Genomic DNA, 20,400 nt, shown 5'->3' with positions numbered 1-20,400 from the left:
CAAGAGCAGAATCAAGTAATAATTGCAGTTGTCACGGAGATAGGGAACTTGAGGGATCAAAGAGCTCAATCGGCAGTTAAATGGGTTGGAAACAACTCCCCACCAGCTTGAGAAAGAAAAGGGATAAAAATATACATGAATCCCACAGGGGGCTTTTTCCTAGCACACGATACATTCCTCTACCTTCCTAAATAATGGACCAGCCCCATTCAGTTTGATCTCTGATAGTAGCCCTTGAATATCAAGGGACTGGTAACTACTACATAAAGCAGGAGCTCAGTCCATTTCCTTACATATCTAGAGAGTCAAAAATTAGTCTCTATTCACAGAAAAAATCGTTGGGAAATTTCTTAGGAGTTCAGTATTTTCTTTCTGAAGGGGAAAGAGAAGGCCTCATTATCTCTTGTACTGTCCATAATTAGAGCCCTGCGTTGATACAAATACGTGTATCCGCACATGAACCATAAAATTGTCTGCCGATATCTGCATCTGGGGAGCACTGACCAGTGCTGCTGAAACCGGGAGGGGGGGGCCACTTTTCACCAGGGCAGACTGTGCCCCTTTCACTTCTTCTTCCCCCCAAGCAGAAAGTGAGCCCAGCTGGGGAACCTGGGCAGCAGTGGGGAGCCACAATGGACCCTTGACCTACCTGCGGTAGTGGTTGGGGGGGCTGAGAGCAGCCCCCGGCCTGGGCCCCGACCCCCAGGTTCCCCACCTGGCTATGGGCAGGTAGAGGGTCTACAACTCCGCATCAGCTCCCCATGTGCCTCTCCCCGACTTGGCTCCAGCCAGGGTAGGGGGGCCTTGGAGCTGCATCCCAGCCATGGTAAGAGCCAGGTGGGCAGCTGTGAGGAGCCGGTGTGGAGTTGCAGACCCTGTACCTGCCCTGGGCGGGGAGCCCAGGAGGTGGGAACATGGGCCAGGGGGCTGCTCGTACCCCCCACCCAGGGCAGGTGGAAGGTCCGCTGTGGCTCCCTACAGCTAGCCACCCGGCTCTTACGGCCAGGGTGTGGCTCTGAGGCCCCCACTGCCAGCCGGAGCCAGATTAAGGAGAGCCACGTGGGAAGTTGTGGGGAGCCTGGGTCCCTCCACCTGCCCTGGGCGGGCAGGTAGGGGGCTGCTTTCGGCCCCATCCCATCCTAGGCAGGAGGGCAGGCTCCTTGGCCCGTCTCCCACTTTTGGGAGGGGTCCGGCACCCTTGGCAGTGATGCTGGGCTGTACCAAGCCCCCAACCACCCCCCACTTCTTTCCTGCCCCACCGCCTGCTCTGCTCCCACCATACCTTGTTCCCCACTCTGGGTAGGAAGGCTACACTCCTGGGCCCTTGTGTGCTGCACCATCCTCTGGGGGGAAGGGAGGGGAAGCTAAGACACCCCTAGGCAGCTGCAGGGGCAGTAATGCATGCAGACTAGGCCCAGACAGAGAGTATCAATAACTACTCTCCCCCTCACAGCATGGGCCCTTGCCTCCTGCTAGTTTAAATTACACACCATACCTCTTCTAAAATGGCGCTGGGCTCACTCCCTTCTAGGAGTTATAGTGTACCTCCTCCATCCAAGCAAGCTGGGGACTACAACTCTCAGAATGCCCAGTGGGCTATACCTGCTGCTGCGCAATTCAGAGAACTGAGCTGGAGCCTGGGTCACAGCCACAGATGCTCCATTCTGCTGAGTCTGTTATGGTCAGAGCCCTGTGTGGATACAAAATTAGTATCCGCATCTGAGCGGCTATCTGCAAAAAATGGTCCATGGATATAAAGCAGATACCCACGGATTTGCAGGGCTCTATCCATAATTCTGTTTTCTCTCTATAAACATTAGCACCTAAAGGTCCACAGAGAGAAAAGATGACTGAGGAGCAAAGACTGACAAAAGACAGCAGAGGTTCTGCAAAGCTTTGTGAAATAGCTAAATCCAATACCTTTGTGAGTGCTGTAAAGGGCTGCAAATGTCACCATGAAGAAGGTGGTGGAGTATTTGCCAGCATTAACCAGATGAGGAAAGGCCCGTTTGGTGTCACGGTAACGGCGCAGGCACTGGATAAAACGCAACCAAGCAGGGATGCACTGGACAACTGCTCGCACTCCGTAGGAGTAGCTGTTACAAATCTGATCACCTACAAGAGAAGAGATGTTTCAGTGGACATGGAAACAAAATATTTAATTCTGCTCTCATTCCCTTCTAATTGTCTCACTGCCTCTACCTTTCTTGAAGAGATGAGTGACACTAAGCTTTTGGAAGCAGCAACTGTAATATCCTAAGCAATGGTACAATTTGCTTTGTATTTGCATCTATATTTAGCATCTCAACATTTTCAATCCCACAACCAGGTGTTTCAGTCAAGGGAAGGTGTTCCAGATCCCTTTACTTCAATAACAGGAGCAATCACTGCTAGGCTTTAAAGAGAAAAAGCTTGAACAACACATTCCAGTCAGAAAATTTTAAAACCTAGTATTGTTACACATAGCAACTAAGATTACTATCAACGAAAGCATAGGGGAAAAAATCTATTATTTTATTTTATTAACTTCGTGCATTTGATAGCACCGTGTACACTCAATTTCAGTTTCTCTCCTGTTTGTGTGGATCTCTCCATGCAGGAGCACATGAAAGAGAGGAAAAAAATTACAAAAAGGCTACACTGAATTTTAGATATACATAGAAATGTGTTCCCACAGAACCACCAAATTCAGCAGGGGACCTCGAGGGGATGTACAGTACCTGAAATGACTTGACTCTTGTTTTTAAATGGCCAGATTTCAAGTTGAATGTGTCCCTTTAATTATAACCATCAACTGATTTGAGTCTGTCTCCTAATACTGTCACATCACCAATTAGCATAAGAAAATCCCATTTTTAGGGGTGCAATGATTTATGCCAATAAGTAATGAGGAAAAGGCAGGAAAAGCCACGAGTTTAGTGTAAATTCCAAAGTCTATTACATTCTTACACATGTCCATATCTAGTCACTTATGGCTTGATTTCCAAAATGTGCCTCAGCACACCTGAAAAACATCAGGTCATCAATATACAGAACTTGTTCACTCCCTCAGATCAATTAATATTTATTTCAGGGGAACTGTGTTCTTATTCCACTTTTTGGTTTGATGCAGAAAATTTCAGTATACAGAGTTTCTTGTTTTAAACAGTTTAATTTAATTCCAACTAATGCTTAGAGGGAACAGACTCTTAGAATGCAGCCTTAATACATCTGGGTGGAAGGTTCTGAGGTAGGCAAGACTGGAGGAATAGGAAGCAATGCTGATGCACACAGAAAGCAGGTTTCAAGTTCTCTCAAGACATGCTTAAGGCCCATTGACAAGATGATTTGTCAGTGGTTGCTGGTTAAAATGGAACGACAAGGACTGTGGACTGGTCCAGAGGCATAAGATAATGTTTTGCCATGGGGAAGACCAGAGTTAACATTCAGAGATCATCTCTTGCTCTCCAAGCTGGAAATGATATGGAGCCAGTGTACATGGCCCTTGTCTCTCTCAGTGTCAACTGTAATTGAATAATGAATGGCACCAATGAGCTCTGAGGAAGTTCCTGCCATTCCCTCCAGAAGAAAAGCAAACACTGAAACATAGGACCTGGAAGAAATAGCCTGGAAAGCACAGATAAAACAGGAAAGAACCCACATGAGTGTATTAGGAATATGGAAGACCCTCAGGAGAAGAGCCCTTAGGGGAAAAAATCCTCATGAGAATATTTCCCCATAAGCTCTGAATTCTTGGTAGTCGGTTCTGTACTGCTTCTATGAATCACTAACACTAAGCAGCAACAAAAGGCTAAGTGTCATTGCATTGTTGGAAAGGAGTCTGAAAAACTGCCAGCCAAGATGGAAAACTGCTGAGTCTTTCCTCTGTCAAAGAACACCTCAAAATCTTGGCAAACAAGTTCTTAAATACATAGGTCATGCCAGTCACAGCAGCAGGTTATACCAGACAAATGGATTGGTAAATGGGGCGGTAAGGAATGGAAGAATAAAATCTCTAGGGCTGTGCCTAGAAGGAACATCAGTTATGATGGGATGAGTTTCCTATGTTATTGGGAGAATTTTTGCTAAAAGACAGAAAGAAGCCTATTGAAATTTTCAGTTTGTATCAATGTTCCTGGATTTATTGGGCAAAGTGTTCATACATATTTGTTACCATCTCATTTTCATCACTACTATACCTGCATCTGCCAGCAGTCCGGCATTGTTGTGCCACTGGAGCTCAAAGCTGTAGAAACAGATCATGTATTCCAGGTCCGTAAGTATCACAGCCAAGCTGTTGAGCTGATCGGCCAGCCAGAAATCCGCGAAGCCTACCTTATGGAAGGGGGCTGTGAACACCCGGAACTGGGAATTAAAACAGCATGGAGTTAGCATAGAAGATATTAATAGAGCAGACTGACAGTATAGTAGCAGGAGATGAGACTGTGCTGAATTTACATGAAATATCACACTGCTCCCCCCCAAAGATCTGCCATTTCATCATTCCTCCTGGCAGTAGAACTTCCCCTTCACTCACAAGAACTGAGCACAACATTTCCTCTTTCAGGCATCCATTTCTGCCCTTGTATTCAGTTATTCACAGCCTTTCCTTTCTGGCTGGCCTGAGTTTTTTAATCTCTTCAAAGCAAGAACCAAGATTCTCCAAAGAAACTCATAATCCTCCCTTAAGAGTGTGCTATGTAACCAACGTTTCCCAATCTATGACATTGACAATAGCTTCTGACCTCTCCTACCCAGCATTTCCACCATAACCACATGCACATCTTAGCATGCTTCTTCCCCATTCCACACCTGATCCCCACTAGGTTCTGGATCACCATTTTGGCCTCTAATCTGACCTTGACTCAGATTTGTACACCAAGTCCTAAGACCATGTGTCTCCAATGTTCAACCTTAATGCAGGGCCCCAAAATCCCTCAAGAGTTTAAAGAGTTAAATTAAAAAAGCAGAGGAAATTTTAACTGTCAAATATTAATCAGACTCCCTCTCCATCCCAGTCTATTTCCCTTCCAAGGCTTGACAGCAGTTACACTCCTTTCAAAGCATGCAATGTTCATGCTCCATTATCTTTGATTACAACTGGCCCTGACTGGTTAGTTATAGTAACTAAAAGATAACACCAGCATTGAACTACAGTTCAGACATTTATGAAGCTTTCTATTAAGGAAACATTGGGTAAAACTAATCTGCAGAGAAGCAGAAGGTTTCTACTATTAATATGCAGAGCAGACATTGGAAGAAAATGGTTATAAAAACACAGCACATCAGGGTTGTGGTCAAATCTCTCCACTGGCTCCCAGTTAGTTTCTGATGCTAGTTTAAGACTTTGGTCATAACCTTCAAAGCAATTCATGGATCAAACCACAGCTACATTAAAGACTACATTTCAGTGTGTGAAGCAGAGACACAGCTGTGTTCCTCTAGCACAATGCACATCACAAAGCCCAAGATAAAGCACATGAGAGTTAGGGACAAAATGTTCTCAGATGAGGGGTTCAGCTGTGTAACAAGCTTCCAAAGGACACAGGGAAATCCAAAGTCTAACAGTAATTAAGGAACACTGCAAAACCTCTCTTCAAAAAGACCTTTCCACCATAAAAATGACACTCAGTACTGACATCTGCTATTTCTTTTACATGGAAGGTGCTCAGATACTATAGGGATGGACCTCAGTATAAAAACTTAAGATACGTAGATACAACAATAGACTAAAATACTACATCTAAGGTTTACAGCTGACAGAGTGACCAGGCACATGTTTTAAACCTATAGGAGGGCACCAGTACTCTAATCACGTACACCAGGAATTGAAATTAATCCCAACTGTCTGTGGTTCCCAACTGCTCCTGTGCTGTTTGCATCCTACTCCCCCACTCCAATGTGTTTCCTTTTTGCTACTCCACTGAACAGTGCACATCTTGGTATGCAGTTCTGTCTGGAATACTGCTCATGTGCAGTAGCCCAGACCCCACTGTACCAATGCCTACACAGTTCAATAGCGAGGCATGCAGAGAGCACACTGGAGGCTAAGAAGGAAGCAGCTGACCCCAAGAACACAATCAGGTTTGGGAGAGACAGTGCCAGAGGTACAGGGAGAGGTCAGAGTTTACAGTGTGGTTACAAGTGGGCTGTTCCCAGTAACAAGTACCACCAACCAAATCTGCCTTTGCAGCTGCCAAAACTCTGCCACATTTACCAAATCAGACCCCACGGCCAACAAACCTGTCTCTGACAACATTAAGAAATATTTTCTTGCTTAAAATATTAGGAATGAGACCTGAATTTTAGTTTCAAATATTTGGTCACCATTGTGACTGGACCATTTCCCAGCTGGGGTGAATATGGGCATTCTGGAGCTGACAACTGTAGTTTTAATAAGTGCTGAAGCAGTGGATGTTTAATCCACCTGTAAACTCCTGCTAGATTTCTACATTGCAAAACCAGGTGCGCCCTGGGCTTGCTTATCCAGCATGGCAATGAACAGCAAAGATTATTTACCCTTCAGCAATTGTGATTCTTTAAGATGTGTTGCACATGCATTCTACCTTTGGAGCACCTATGCCCCACTGCAGTTGAGTATTGATTCTTTTGGGCTAGCAGCTTCTGTTGGGGCTGTGCCTGCATCATAGGTGTCCTTGTGCCCCCTACCCAAGGGCATAAAGAGCAGTGTGGGCTTAATTGCTCCTCACTTCCTTCATCAATACAGAATCCCATAGGAATAGGACTCTGCGTTAGCAGGGAAGGAGGGCAGATCATGGAATCCATGGAAACAACTCACCTCAAAGAACCGCAGTTACCGTAATTTAAGTAACTGTTCTCTCTTCAAGTGATTGCCCACACTGATTTCATTCTTAGTGACTAACAAGCAGCTGTCTGTTTGCATGGAGTTGGGTACAAGGAATCCTCCTTGACTGTTAACTGCAGAGCAGCCTTACCAAAATTGGCATCTGATCTGGAGGCCTGTGCTAGGGAATGCTGACTGGTAAATGGGTGGATCGAGCACCACATTCCTGCTCTACATATCTCAGGTAAGCTGCTCGAGCCCTAGTAGAATGAGCCCTAATATGGCCAGAGGATCTTTCCTGTATAACTCATAAAAAATTCATACGTAGTCAGAGACCCACTTTGATATCATCTGGGTTGACCCAGATTGCCTCTAACAGCTATTCCTTTATGTGGTCTGTCTGCTTTTTGGCCTTACATACAGTTAAATGTACTGTATTATTTTGCACCATTAAGGTCACTTTGCATTTTGTTGAACCATTTCTCCCTAAGAGACCTCAAGCCTGCAGGTGTCAGTTCACTATGTCTTACCGAGTTCAAAGCCAACGTGCTATTCTACACAAGTTTTTGTTCTTTCACTATATCAGTTTAGACACAGAGATGAGTAAATCACTGCAACCTCTAGCATGGATACAGGTATAGCTATATAAAGATGCTTATAACATATAGCTAATAAATTGCCTAAGGAGGTTGCGGAATCTCCATCATTAGAAATTTTTAAGAGCAGGATGGACAGACACCTGTAAAGGATAGTCTAGATTAGGGGTTCTCAAACTGGGGGTTGGGACCCCTCAGAGGGTTGCGAGGTTATTACATGGGGGGTCTTGGGCTGTCAACCTCCACCCAAAACCCCGCTTTGCCTCCAGCATTTATAATGGTGTTAAATATATAAAAAAGAGTTTTTAATTTGGAAGTTTGCTACGTGAAAGGGGTCACCAGTACAAAAGTTTGAGAACCACTGGTCTAGATAATACTTTGTCCTGCCTTGAGTGCAGGGGACTGATCTAGATGACCTCTCGAGGTTCCTTCCAGTGTTATGATTCTAATTTCTATAAATTTAGACAGAAATAAAGAAGCTAGTCTCTTACAAGTGCCATACTAAATGTCACCGTTCACATTAGAGATGGATTATACCACAATCTGTTTCTAAACTGATACAGTGAAAGTGGTAGAAAAGCTGTGTATACCAGCCCAGAGAGTCGTCCAAAGGCACAGAATATACTCGAGGAAGCTAATGAAATACATAGTTTTGAATTTGTACCCAAGATAAATAAAAGGGGAACCTTGTCTACTGTTAGCGTCAAAATAGGCAGAGTAATGAAAGTGCAATGAGATTTGTGTATGAAAAACCTTTTGTATAAGTGGCTTCGCTCCCAAGTTTCCAAGAAATAAGCTTTCAGATTCCAATTACTCACAAGGGAAAGCTTTTCTGATTCAAGTAGATGTGTCAACCTCCAAGGTTTCATACAAAGAAAACTATTAACTAGATTGCACCTGTGAACTCCAGTTATTGCAGTAATGATTGCAGAAGTTGTTTTTTTATATTTTAATGGTTTTGCAAGCTCAAGTCATTTCATTATTGTGTTACCTCTGCCTGCCACTATCACTCCCAATGTACTCCATCAACTAGTCTTTGCTCATTAACATACACACAACAGTTGCAATGCTTAATGTCAAGCACAATGTGCAATCTGTCTGCTAATAAGCTGTGCAGGTAACCTGCCATGCATGAATCAGAGCTTGTTATTTCAGTGATGGAGTACTACAGAGGGAAAAAAGTCTCATTTACTACCTTATGGACACAACTGTACGGGGTCCTTTGACTTTGATGAATAATCAGCAGCAAAATGCAGAATTTCTAAAGCTGCCATTGTTGTGAAGACTTTCAGTGCTTCTTTTCTAGTTCTATCATGCCAATATGTTTCACTGTGCCTGTGCTAGTGGTGCCACAATAATGCTATAATTGTGAGATCGTGCCCACACAATAACTCTACACAGAAATGAAACTGATTATAGTTCCTTTTATGGAAAAAAGTGTTGTATTCCCCTTAAGAATTAATATTGGTCTGGAAAAGCCCGCCTTTGTGTCAGAGTGAAATGTAAGTAGTTTATGGCCTGGTCTACACTACGCGTTTAAACCGATTTTAGTAGCGTTAAACCGATTTAACCCTGCATGCATCCACACGAGGCCCTTTATATCGCTATAAAGGGCTCTTAAAACTGGTTTCTGTACTCCTCCCCGACGAGAGAAGTAGCGCTGAAATCGGTATTGCCATGTCAGATTAGGGTTAGTGTGGCCGCAAATCGACGGTATTGGCCTCTGGGCGGTATCCCACAGTGCACCACTGTGACCGCTCTTGAAAGCAATCTGAACTCAGATGCACTGGCCAGGTAGACAGGAAAAGCCCCGCGAACTTTTGAATTGCATTTCCTGTTTGCCCAGCGTGGAGCTCTGATCAGCACGGGTGGCGATGCAGTCCCAACTCCAAAAAGAGCTCCAGCATGGACCGTATGGGAGATACTGGACCTGATCGCTGTATGGGGAGACAAATCTGTTCTATCAGAGCTCCATTACAGAAGACGAAATGCCAAAGCATTTGAAAAAAAATCTCCAGGCTATGATACAGAGTCCACAGCACAGTGCTGTGTGATAAGCGTAATGGAAAGCCAAAGAATCCAATGGACGCTCATGGAGGAAGGGAGGGGCGACTGAGGACTCCAGCTATCTCACAGTCCCCGCAGTCTCCGAAAAGTATTTGCATTCTTGGCTGCGCTCCCAATGCCTGTACGGTCAAACACATTGTCCGGGGTGGTTCAGGGTATATCTTGTCAATTTACGCCCCCTTCCCCCCGTGAAAGAAAAGGGGAAAAAAATTGTTTCTTGACTTTTTTCAATGTCACCGTATGTCTACTGCATGCTGCTGGTAGAAGAGGTGCTGCAGCGCTGAACACCAGCATCCCCTTCCCGATGGCAGATGGTACAATATGACTGATATCCATCTTCATCATCATCTCGTGAGTGCTCCTGGTTGGCCTCAGGTGAGGTCAGCCGGGGGCACCTGGGTAAAAATAGGAATGACTCCCGGTTATTCCCAGCAGATGGTACAGAACGGCTGGTAACCGTCCTCATCATAGCAACTAGGGGCTGAGCTCCATCAGCTCCCCCGCCCCCCTTCATGTCTAAAGAAAAGATTCTGTACTGCCTGGACTATCATAGCAGCGGGATGCTGGGCTCCTCTCCCCTCCACTGTTTAACGTCCTGCCTAGACTATCATAGCAGCTGGAGGCTGCTTCCCCCTCATTTTGTCTCACTAAAAATCAGTGTTTCTTATTCCTACATTCTTTAATTACTTCATCACACAAATGGGGGGACCCTGCAATGGTAGCCTAGGAGGGTTGGGGGAGGAGGGAAGCAATGCGTGAGGTTGTTGCAGGGGCACCCCCTAGAATGGCATGCAGCTCATCATTTCTGCGGGATCTGACACAGAGCAGCTGCGCTCTCTGGTACTCCCTCTCTAGTACACTTGCCCCAAATTCTAGGCAGGACTGACTCTACTTTTAGATAAACCATAAAGGAGGGATTGACTCGGGGAGTCATTCCCACTTTTGTCTTTGTGCCCCTGGCCGACCTCAGCGAGGTCAGCCAGGAGCACCCATGACAGCAGCAAACGGTACAGAACGACTGATAACCACCTCTGCTATCTTGCAAAGGCAAATGAATGCTGCTGTGTAGCGCTGCAGTACCGCCTCTGTCAGCGGCATCCAGTACACATACGGTGACAGTGACAAAAGGCAAAATGGGCTCCATGGTTGTCATGCTATGGCGTTTGCCAGGGCAATCCAGGGAAAAAGGGTGCGAAATGATTGCCTGCCATTGCTTTCACGGAGGAAGGAATGAGTGACGACATTTACCCAGAATCACCCGCGACACTGTTTTTGCACCATCATGCATTGGGATTTCAACCCAGAATTCCAATGGGTGGGGGACACTGCGAGAACTATGGGATAGCTACAGGATAGCTACCCACAGTGCAACACTCCAGAAATCGACGCTAGCCTTGGTACATAGACGCACACCACTGAATTATTGCGCTTTGTGTGGCCGTGTGCACTCGAATTTATACAATCTGTTTTACAAAACCGGTTTATGTAAAATCGGAATAATCCTGTAGTGTAGACGTACCCTATGTTGCAGAGCATCTGGAGGCGGGAGATGTCTTCTGCTCCTCAAAGGAAGGCAGAAACTGAATCAGGATGGACCCCAATAACTCTCTGCTAATTTGTTTCCAATGGGATGGGGGTGTGGAAGAGGGAAGCCAGGCAAGTTCCCAGCCTCCCCCTGGACAAGTTGGTAGTAATATGGGTGGCCAGGCTAGGGGCTGAAGAAAGGAGGGGAAGAGAAAGGAGCAGGACTGCATCTGAAAAATCACCCATGTAGGAGAGAGAGTGATTTGTTGAATGATGAAAGAGAAAAGGAAAAGAAGGGAGCACAAAAGGAACAGAGACTCAGCATGTTAAAACTATTAGAAAGTTGAACTCTTAAAGATTAAATAAGATGTATATATACAAAATGTGTGTACACTTATATGTATACTTGTATATGTATACGCATGTTCATGCTGAAGACCAATTTTATGTCTTACCCTTGAATTGTTCCAGTTTGCACCAATTAAAAAATATTTACCAAGTGTTAGCAAAGTAATTCCATAGAGGAGGATACTCCAGGACCCACCTACAAGGCCTTAATCCTCCCTCATGCAAATCACTCAGTGTTTTTACAGTGCAAATTGATCAAAAAATTATTTAGCCAGAAAATGTAAGGTCTTCTAAGAAACCCAGATGAACCCAAGCCTTCACAGCAGTAACAGTGAAAAGGTGAAAGAATCTGTGACGTTGCAGTCTATATGGTTTTATAAAAACATGCTAATGAGTTAATATAATGTAACTGGAATATGCTTCATGCAAAAGGTCTCTTGTACGGTATCATTACAAAGCTTATAATCTACTGAGTGCGATCATCCTATTTGTATAAATGTACCACTCTTGTACCTGAAACTCTGAGGGCCTACTGTAATTATGCAAAGCATGGGCCATTAATGTTGGTTTGGAATCTTGATGACTCCCATTAACCAGGGAAATTGTCTGCAGATGGCTGTGGTTTACCTGTAAGTTTTCCTGTATACCGGCAAGTGGGCAATGAAGTCTTGCAGTGATATGCGATCATGTCACCTCAAGTGGAATCCACCTTTAACCCAGTGTATCTCCATTGAGAGGGGATGGGGTGGGAACCCAGAGAGGGACAAAGGATTCCCGCCTTATGCAAAAGATATATAATGGGGTGGAACAGAACAAAGGAGGAGCACTATCATGAAGAATCCTCTAGCTACTACCTGAGTTGGAACAAGAGCTGTACGAAGGCTTGGCTACACTCACACTTTACAGCGCTGCAACTGGGGTGTGAAAAAACACCCCCCGGAGCGCTGCAAGATACAGCACTGTAAAGCATCAGTGTAATCAGGGCACCAGCGCTGGGAGCGCAGCTCCCAGCGCTGCACGCTACACCCGTAAGGGATGTGGTTTACATGCAGCGCTGGGAGAGCTCTCTCCCAGCGCTGCCGCTCTGACTACACTCACACTTCAAAGCGCTGCCGCGGCAGCGCTTTGAAATTCCAAATGTAGCCATACCCCGAGAGGAAAGAATTATGCCCAAGCCTGGAAGGTGTCCAGTCTGAGGAAAAAACTTACTGAAGCATCTCTGAGGGTGAGATTATCTGTATACAGTTTGATTAGAAATATATTTGCGCATTTTATTTTATTTTGCTTGGTGACTTACTTTGTTCTTTTTGTTACTACTTGGAACCACTTAAATCCTACTTTCTGTATTTAATAAAATCACTTTTTACTTATTAATTAATTAGAGTGTATTAATACCTGGGGAAGCAAACAACTGTGTATATCTCTCGAACAGTGTTATAGAGGATGAACATTTGAGTTTACCCTGTATAAGCTTTATTCCGGGTAAAACAGATTTATTTGGATTTAGACCCCATTGGGAGTTGGGCATCTGAGTGTTAAAAACAGGAACATTTCTGTTAGCTGCTTTCAGGTAAACTTGCAGCTTTGGGGCAAGTAATTCAGACCCTGGAGCAGTCGGGAGTGTCTGGCTCAGCAAGACAGGGTGCTGAGGTCCCGAGCTGGCAGGGAAGGCAGGGGCAGAAAATAGTCTTGGCACCTCAGGTGGCAGCTCCCAGAGGGTTTCTGTGATCCAATCTGTCACAGAATCAATTTCATTAAAATTAATGTAAATTAAAGGGTGCATGGACATATGGAGTGGCGGCAGGCGTATGCATTTTGGGGAAAAATTGGTAAGAGATCTCTGGGTCAAAATGGTTGGTGTTTACATTTATAATCTTTCTATAGCATTAGCATGTTTCCATTCATTTTTTCTGACTTTTGTTACCAGGGAAACAATAGCCAAGATGAAAATATTAATCTTTCTCATTCAGAACAAGTATAGAAAAGAAATGTTGAAGAAGTGGTGGTGACTAGTAGTATAAAATGAAAGTAACCTCAGCTATAGTCTGCTACCCATGAATACTCTATTTGAGAATTGGCCCATTTTCAGTTTGGGCAAACAGCATTCTGTCAGCTTTGCTTTTTAGCCCTTTGTAATCTTACCCAAACTGCTTTACTAAAGAAGAGATACAGTGAGCATGGCTGAGATATGAGAAAAGCTATATGGTGCATTTGTGTGTGCATGCATACACCACATATGCTTATTTTTGTATGTGTGAACATTTGTGTGTACATATCCTTGGTATGAACAACATAACAGAAACAGTACAAAGACTGAAAGTAACTTCTATGCTCTATGCTCAACAAATACACACATCTAATTCCTTATGCATGGACTTGCTTGAGTATTATGAATCAAAGCATGCATAAAATTGTGTGGCATACACTCCCAGGTCTGAAAATTAGTGATGTATTTGCACACACTTCAACTACTTGGGTTCAATTACCCACACCGATTTCTCTTGAGTTTGTACCAGGTTCCAGACTTACCAACAATTTGAGCAGCCAAAACCGGGACTTGTAGTACAAAGTTTTGGTGGGGTTGATGAGGAAAAGCAACATGAATCCATACAAGATGAGTGGATTCACCTGCATAGGGACATGGGTAAATTTGCCATATATACATGCCAGCAGGCTCAGGCACCACAACATCCCAAGGAATCCAGCAATCTAATAAAAGATGGAGGAGAGAAACAAAGTTATACACCTGATGAGTTAAGGTAATTCTGAATTCCATACTACAGAACCCAAGGAAGAGCTGCTTTCATCACTATAATCAAATCAGTAACACATCAGTAACCTCCTTTTCTTGACTTAAGAACATAAGAACAGCCTACAAGGTCAGACCAAAGGTTCATCTAGACCAGTACCCCGTCTTCTGACAGTGGCCAATGACAGGTGCTCCAGAGGGAATGAATAGAACAGGTAATCATCGAGTGATCCATCCCATCACCCATTCCCAGCTTCTGGCAAACAGAGGCTAGACACACCATCCCTACCCATCCCGGCTAATAGCCATTGATGGACCTATCCCCCAAGAATTTATCTAGTTTTTTTTTAAACCCTGTTATAGTCTTGGCCTCCACAACGTTCTCTGGCAAAGAATTCCACAGCTTGACTGTGTGTTGGGTGAAGAAACACTTCCTTTTGTTTGTTTGAAACCTGCTGCCTATTAATGTCATTTGGTGACCACTAGTTCCTGAGTTATGAGAAGGTGTAAGTAACACTTCCTTATTTAATTTCTCCACAACAGACATGATTCTGTAGACCTCTATCATATCCCCCTTTAGTTGTGTCTTTTCCAAGCTGAAAAGTCCAAGTCTTATTAATCTCTCCTCATATGGAGGCTGCTCCAAACCTCTAATCATTTTTGTTGGCCTTTCTTGAACCTTTTCTTGATAGTTATGTTACAATTCATTCCAAGGAAACAGGACGATTTATTCTGCTGATACTTAAAATGCACAGTAGCTCCCGTGGCTTTGTCAAGGCTGAATCCTCACTCTGAGTACAGAAAGTGGGGGCCCGCAAGGATTCTAAAAATTAATACTTGCCACTCTCCAGGCTTGTATTAAACTCCCAAGGTTACAGCTTTTCCCTGACCGTGGCTTGGTAAATGCTGCCACCACCACTCAAATGCAAAAAAACCACCCTTGGACCCAGGAAGGAGCACTTGGGAATTCCTCCCTGTGGGATACCCTCAAGCCCTTTCACACCTCCCCTGCCGCAGGGAAGAGCTGAGAAAGAAAACAAAGGAAATTAGCTGTGGCTACCAGCTAATCAAACAACATGCACAAACCTCTTAGGACACCAAAAATCCAATCTTGTTCTTAAAAAAGGTAAATTTCATTAAAAACAAAAAGGAAAACAATACATCTGGAACTTAGGCTTTTGCTAGATTTTAAAAGAGCAATTCCAAAAATCAGTCACCCAAAATAGCTTTCTTGGGGGTTCAGCTTAAAGGTTACAAGCAACCGAAAACATCAGGTGCTAGCACAGAGGAGATCCACAAGCCAAAATAAGAAATAAACCTGACTGTATCTAACTAAAAACATTCCCTATTAAAATAATTTCTTCTAGGTATGGAAGATGAATTTTTATACCTGATTCAAGCCTTACACAGAATTCCTGCTTATAGCATTGCTGCTCCGTTCCCTGCAGCCTAGAGAATAACAGACAAAAGGAAGTTCTACCTTCCCATTGGCTCTTTTGGTCAGGTGCCCACTCCTTTCCTTTTACCTGTGGGCTTGTTAACCCTTTACACGTAAAGCAAGCAGAGTGCAGACCAAGATGGATTTTACAGCTAACTGCCTGGCTGGGTGTCCATCAAAGGGAGCTACTCCCCCCCCCCATGTATCACATGCCCCCCAAATCACAGAAGGTGTTGGCCAGCCTGGTTCAGGTCGGGTGCACATTGACTAGGATTTCTTCCTGGAGGTTTAGGAAACAGAGTTAATAAGATACATGCACCTCTAACTTTACTAATAATTACATGAAGAACTAAACAGTACTTTTTGCATTTCAAGGACTACAATGACTTAGAATGCAGAGACATTTTTACCCATGTGATTCTGGGAAACCTTCCTGGGAGAGTGCATCAGCCACTTTGTTAGAGGCTCCTAAAATGTGTTGCATTTCAAAATCAAAGCCTTCAATAGCAAAACTCCACCAAAGAAGTTTTTTGTTAGTCTCTGACTGTGTGAAGCCACTTCAGTGCAGCATGGTCAGTCTGCAGGTGGAACCGCCATCACCAAATGTATGGGCGTAGCTGCTCCAGAGCATGCACAATGGCATAACATTCTTTTTCTGAGACTGACCAGTGTCTTTCCCTCTCAGAAAGTTTTTTTTTGCTGAGAAACACGACAGGATGGAATTGTTGATCTGGTCCTTCCTGCATTAAAACTGCTCCCAGACCACGTTCGGACTGCGTGGTTACGACGAATGGTTGGTTGAAGTTCTACCTTCCCATTGGCTCTTTTGGTCAAGTGCCCACTTTTACCTGTGGGCTTCTTAACCCTTTACAGGTAAAGCAAGCAGAGAACAGACCAAGAGGGATTTTACAGCTAATGGGCTGGCTGGCTGTCCATCAAAGGAAGCTATTCTCGCCCCCTTCAAGTATCACAGGCTTGTTCTGCTTACCTCAAAGAGATGCTGATGGGACAAATTGCTGCGAGGATTGAGTTCAAAGATGAGGACATGATTCACTCCAGCATGCCTCCAGCCATACGTATTGATACCCAGGAGGAAGAGGAATTCTATCAGGAGAAAGCCACCTCGATAGATTCTCACCAGTGGCCACACATTTGGTCCATCTATAAAAAACACACCTGACAGAGAGAGAATAAGTGCTTAATGATATAATACATGCCATATTGCAGGCCAAAACAATTCTCTGCTTCTTATGCTGATCCTAAGGTAAACAGCAGATAATATACATACCCCACAAGAAAAGGGTAGTACTCTTAATCCAGAGCCTTGTATTCTAGCTATTAGAACACAGTGGGGAACCAGGACTCTTTGCCCTAAATCCAGATTGAAGTTTTGACTTGCTTTTTTCTTGGGGATGGGAGAAGATCTGTCACTGGACAGACAAACAAGAGAAGATGCATGTGGTGGTCTGAGTTTCCTCTTTTTGGCCAAATGATCAAAGTTAAGCTTTATTTGGTATTATACACGTGTCTTCCCAAGCCTCACCTCATAAGTAAAATTTAAGATTTGTCAAACATTAGGGATTCATAGATTATTAAACCAGAAGAAATCACTGTGATCATCTAATATAACTTCTACTGAATAGCAGAAGCCATAGGGCTTCCCTGAATTTATTCCGGTTTGATCTAGAGCATATCTTTTAGAGAAAAAAAATCCAATCTTAGGTTTCCAGTGATGGAGAATCCACCACAATCCTTGGTAAACTGCTCCAATGGTTAACTGTCCTCACTGTATTTTAAGTCTCCTTCTACCTCAATTTGCTTCTGCCCCGACCACTTCTGAACATGCCAGTGATTACTAGGTCTGCTCCATCTCCCACTCAGGCCACCAGTAACATCCTACTCCCTTATTGGTAGGAGTGATGTGAAACTGGAGCATTGGTACCTGCAGGAATTGTAACTAGAAGAAGCTGAAGCCTCATTTTTTCTCGGCAAATGAAGGCACAAATATTTTAGCCTCAAACCAAGCCAATGAAATACAATACACACTATTTAAACTAGGGCTAAATCTGTCTATTCACTAAATTCAAGTGAGGTTGGTGAAATGTATATTGCTTCCTTTGTTCAGTCCTACAAGCTTTCGGAGACCCATGTGTATTTACTGCATCTGAAATGGCAATCAAGTCTTTAAAACAGAAGCTTTATCTTTGTCCAGCCCAGGCAGTCTTGTAAAATTTTACCCTCCTGATTGCCCAAGGCAAGGTTTCTTACTGACGGGTGAGTTAATTTTTTTTTTCAATCAATTTCAGTTTCATTGAATATTCCCATCTCCCTCCTGCCCCTTATCCTGCCCAATCTTTTAATTTTTTTTTTTTTTAATAGAAAGGCTTGACAGGAGCACCCAATTTAACTTCTCTGTGTCAATTAATTTTTCCTCTACCACACCCTCTCTTATTCAATTCCTCTCAACTAAATGGCTCCAATCTTTTCAGTCTCTCCATATGAAACTGTCTCTAACCATTTTCATTCATCTGGCCATCATTCATAGTTTATATTGCTTGGAATTACTGAGATAGAAATTATGGATAAGAAGAAATTATTCAAATACTGTCCCTTAAAATTTATATCCAAAAGTGATAATATTAACAGGTTTCAGGTAACACTGAGCCAAATCAGCAGATGTCTAATTAACATTCAAAAGGATTTCACCAAAAATGTCCTGAAGAGGGTGACAGATAAGTTAGTTTACAATATGACTGTGAAAATATACGTCTGAACTTTATTTTGAACCGGGGCAGCTTGCAAATAAAGGGAGGAAACAATTACACATAGAAAGGGAGAGAAGGTGGAAATCAACCCGTTTACTCTGGGCAAAGCAGACCCCAAAATATTGAACAGGAAACACTGTGAAGAATGATGATGGAGCATCATGAGAATAAATCCCACTTAAAAATTCTTGGTAAAAGGCAAGGACCAGTGGGGATCTTGCCCCACTAGGTGTACCAGAGCTCGGATAGAACCTGGGAGAGAGTTCGAGGGGTCTATTTGTTGAGTCTGAAAAAAAATCTAAGTGCCACACAAAGTTACAGCACTGTATAAATAGTGAAAATAATTATGCATCAGTTTTCACCATTATGTTCTATATAATTTCAGTTGGCCTAAGAATCAGACTCTGCCTGTATTGAAGAAGGGACAAATGACAAGTCTGAAAATAATCAAGAACAGTTTATTGGAGTTGCAACCAAAACCCACTTTTTATGGATGATTCTGCTCAGGAAAATGAAGCACTACTAGGACTGGCCTGAACTAGATAGCAGTATAGGCAGATAACTTGTAAAATCTTCCCTATATTGCTCTGTCAATGCATTCTAACCATGACGTGCAACTCTACTGTTACTGCAATCCTGACTTCTTGAGAAGAGACAGTCATTTATGGTAAAGTATGTAGCACCAGTACAGATAGAGGTTATGTTCTCACCAATGTAGAAACATTCATATACTTGGGCAGTACCATCAGCCAGGATGGTGGAACACGCCAGGATATCCAGAACAAAAATAAATAAAGCCAGGAACACCTTCAAGAGCTTAAATACAGTCTGGAAATCATCAAAATACACCAAAACCAAACTCAAGATTTATCAGCGCCGTATACTTTCAACGTTACTTTATAGTGAAGAACACTGGGGAATGAGAAAGTACGACATGTCCAAACTTTCTTCATTCCATACAACCTGCCTCACAAAAATCCTCCATATCTTTTTGGCTCAGAACAATCTCAAACCAAACTCTATTGACACAGTGCAGCCAAGAGGATATGAGCACCATCATTGCCAGGAGGCACTGGAGATGGATTGGCTACGTGCTTCGGACAGAAACTGATTCCATCACAAGAGCAGCAATAAGATGGACACCTGAAGGCAAGTCAAAATGAGGCCACCTGAAAACAACATGGCAAAGAGCTGTGGAAGCCAAGCTGAAAAACCTGGGACACAGCTGGGGAACCATCGAAAGACTTGCCAGAAACAGATAGGAGCAAAGGAGCTTTGTCGCTGCCCTAAACGCCAGAGGCATAATGTGAACATGATGATGGTGCTAATTTAGCACTTTTGTGGTGTGTGTAAATGAAGACTCAGATAAAGCACCATGATCGTGTTTACTTGTTACCCCCACTTTTCTATGGTCAAAGACTGAGTCGAAAGGCTTGCCTTACTAACCTTCTATTCACTTAGCTCTAATACCTCAGGTTAGCCCAATTACTAAAGTCAGCTAAATCCGTGTTATTGTTGTTACACCTTCACCAACTGATACTTGGTAGACAAATTAAAGAGGCATTGGGTGTTTGGCTATACTTGCAGCTGTACAGTGCTGGGAGTTAGAGCTGTCTTTGTACAGCTGGGTAGGGAAAGCGCTGCAGTGTAGCCACACTGACAGCTACCAGCGCTGCAGTGTGACCACATTTGCAGCGGTGTTGGGAGTGGTGCATTATGGGCAGCAACCCCAGCGTTCAAGTGGCTGCAACATGCTTTTCAAAAGAGGGGGGTGGGGTGGAGTGTGACAGGGAGCGTGGGGGACACAGAGAGTGGATTTTTGGAGCTGACACTGCAAGTTCTAAGGACTTGAAGATATACAGCACCAATCTTCAATCATTTTAGAAGTTTCAACCCCTTCCCCCACCCCTCTCTTATTCATTAAATGCAAATAGCCTTCAGACCAGATAAGCAGCTGCTCCAAAACAGACCCCCCTGCCCTGCCCGCCCCCAGCTGCTTCTCTCCTCAAGCAAACACTGGCTGTGGACATTGATCCCCCTGCCTGCCTCTGTTCGAGCAAACAGTAGCTGTGTTTGTTTTTTAGATAGCAGCTCCGGGAGCCCCGAGTTCACAACAAAACAAAGAGAGG

General features: G+C 43.8%; 1 protein-coding gene across 1 annotated transcript in view; it reads right to left on the bottom strand.

The window, feature by feature from the left end:
* The window catches only part of XPR1 (xenotropic and polytropic retrovirus receptor 1), a 243,538-nt gene that overhangs the window by 24,671 nt on the left and 198,467 nt on the right, over nt 1-20,400 (bottom strand). The window contains exons 8-11 of the mRNA XM_030572121.1: nt 16,495-16,682; nt 13,849-14,028; nt 4,179-4,344; nt 1,921-2,115 (exon numbers count right to left, since the gene is read on the bottom strand). Coding sequence (XP_030427981.1) covers nt 1,921-2,115; nt 4,179-4,344; nt 13,849-14,028; nt 16,495-16,682 — 729 coding nt within the window. The remainder of the gene's footprint in view (nt 1-1,920; nt 2,116-4,178; nt 4,345-13,848; nt 14,029-16,494; nt 16,683-20,400) is intronic.

The sequence above is a fragment of the Gopherus evgoodei genome, chromosome 8 (assembly GCF_007399415.2).
Source record: "Gopherus evgoodei ecotype Sinaloan lineage chromosome 8, rGopEvg1_v1.p, whole genome shotgun sequence".
NCBI classification, from domain to species: domain Eukaryota; kingdom Metazoa; phylum Chordata; order Testudines; family Testudinidae; genus Gopherus; species Gopherus evgoodei.
This window is presented reverse-complemented; position numbering and strand designations above follow the sequence as displayed.